Below are 2413 nucleotides of genomic sequence, written 5' to 3' on the forward strand. Positions count from 1 at the left end.
TCACAATTTTATGTTGACATGTATTTTTGTCCACCCCCTTGTTCCAGTTTGACATTTACCAAAGTTCTTACTGAAGCAAAAATTAGCAATGCCAGGAATTTATGAGAGAAGGGGTAGGGGGTTGTTAACATTTGGGCTGTTGGGTAGAGAAGGACAGTGAAGGTGATGGGACAACTGAATAGGTCCTCTGTCCAGCTTCTCTTCTGCACACAGAACTGGTCCCGCCAGAATACGTCCACCCTCACACGTGACAGGGCTCAGGGTCTTACGTTCCACTCGTGAACTAATTATTGCACTGCCTCTCTTCTTCTGCAGTAAGAAGTGGTATGGCTTCTGCTGAAAACCATTGTCTAAATCTGTCTGGCCTTTGCAGAAGAGACATCTGCAAAATCACAGACGATCAGACTGGAGCCTGTAACGGAATATGGAAGTGCTGTAGGTCTTGGTGGATTCTGGTTCCAGTTCCAACCCCACTTATCTGTTCAGATTATCAAGCACCCCTCAAGCATGAGTTGAAATGAAACTAGGGAAAGCATCAGAAGGAAAGTTTCTGCACCTAAAACACGGGAATATACATAAACGCTTCCAGCTTTATTACCAATTCCCATTATCCCTTGTCAATAAAAACAAATAAATATGGGTTTCAAATCTCCAGATACTACTTCTTTGTGACTCATCTTCAGATTCACACAATCTCTTTAAAAGTGAGAAAGCCAGGGTGCCTGGGGGGCTCAGTTGGTTGGACGCCCAACTTCTGCTCAGGTCATGATCTCATGGTTCGTGGGTTCAAGCCCCGCATCGGGCTCTGTGCTGACAGCTCAGAACCTGGAGCCTGCTTCGGATTCTCTGTCTCTCTCTCTCTCTGCCCCTCCCCTGCTCATGCTCTCTCTCTCTCTCAAAAATAAACATAAACATTTTTTTTAAGATTTTAAGTGAGAAAGCCCATTTATGTAACAAAAATGTTTTTTGAATTTGTCACAAAAGACCAAAAGGTTAACAAAACCTGAAGATACAGTTATACAAAATGTAACTAGACACACAGAGACTACAAAGAAAATGCACAGGCAAAATACAGAGGAAATACAGCAAATAACAGGGGTGGGAAGAGCTGTGGCTTGGGCACAGGTGGAAAATTGGAATGGGGCAGGAGAAAATCATTTTGGGATAATACACAAAGATTTTCACTATATGGCAGATAATTGGAAGGATATGAAAACAAGAAAGGAGAGAGAATGAGAGCTTGAAGATCAACAAAAATGTGTATTAGGTACACTAAAAGGTAAAACCTCAACCAACAAAGAGACATTTATGCTTCCCTCCTGTCAAGAAACATCATGATCATTTAGAGTCTCCAGCTATTACTCCTTAAGATAAATAACTCCTTTTCATAGGACCTAAACATTTTATTGTAAAAACATAGTGACCTCTTTTGAGAGTGTGCTGTCAGTATCCCTTTCTAAATAGACATTCTAATACTGCATAACTTAAAAAAAAATTTTTTTTAAATGTTTATTTTTTGAGAGAAAGACAGGGCATGAGTGGGGGAGGAGTAAAGAGAGAGGGAGACGCAGAATCTGAAGCAGACTCCAGGCTCTGAGCTGTCAGCACACAGCCCAATGAGGGACTCGAACTCAAGAGCTGTGAGAGCATCACCTGAGCTGAAGTCGGACGCTGAACTGACTGAGCCACCCAGGCACCCCCTGATGCTGCATACCTTCTGACTATAAATTCGTCTTCATCTCGAGTGTCATGAGGTCTCACCTTCCTGTCCCGAGTGTCGGAAGACGTCAACCCAATTACATAACTCAAAGCAGATTCTCAGGAGGAGTTTTCCTTTTCACTCATGTAGAAAATTTTGATAACTAAATAGATATGGTTTGGTAGTAGGACCCCCCCTTCTTTCTTCTTTAATGCAGTATTTATGAAGTCTTCTTTGGTTTTGTTTTTTCATTGGTGGAGTGTGGACGTTTTCCACAATCATTTGGTATAGTCTTGACTCACGTTATGGCCAACTTGACCTTAAAACATTGGAGACATAACACAGGTTATCTGTTCACTGTGTAAACAGGGACAGACCCTGATTCTCTTTCTCTCTTCCTCCTTCCCTCCTCTCCACCATTCAGGGATGAACTGGATAAGCACCACACCTGAGTTGCATTTATTTTACAAAGACTAGGCCTTTTTGGGGGGTGATATGATAAACAGCCTCTCAGCCAAGTCAATATAATCCTATGTTACTTATCCATACCTAGACTCCACAAAATAGGGTGCACAATATTTGTTCCTCAACTAGACTAATTTCCTGTGAGTGTTCCACAGCCTAAGAGATTAGAAGACACCCTTAATCTGACTTAATTCACTTAAAACAGTATGGCACCCATTATTTACACTTCGGAAGTGGCATTCTAGAGAC

The 2413-nt window shown here is 41.8% G+C and overlaps 1 protein-coding gene across 1 annotated transcript; it reads left to right on the top strand.

The window, feature by feature from the left end:
* Positions 1 to 302: 302 nt before the first annotated feature.
* LOC121039949 (beta-defensin 109) lies at positions 303 to 594 on the top strand (the record flags this gene model as incomplete). Its single annotated transcript, XM_040490398.1, has 1 exon — positions 303 to 594. A coding segment is annotated over one exon (219 nt), but the record flags the coding sequence as incomplete, so codon positions are not given.
* Positions 595 to 2413: the final 1819 nt, after the last annotated feature.

The sequence above is a fragment of the Herpailurus yagouaroundi genome, unplaced genomic scaffold (genome assembly GCF_014898765.1).
Source record: "Herpailurus yagouaroundi ecotype Mexico unplaced genomic scaffold, PumYag 181, whole genome shotgun sequence".
NCBI classification, from domain to species: Eukaryota; Metazoa; Chordata; class Mammalia; order Carnivora; family Felidae; genus Herpailurus; species Herpailurus yagouaroundi.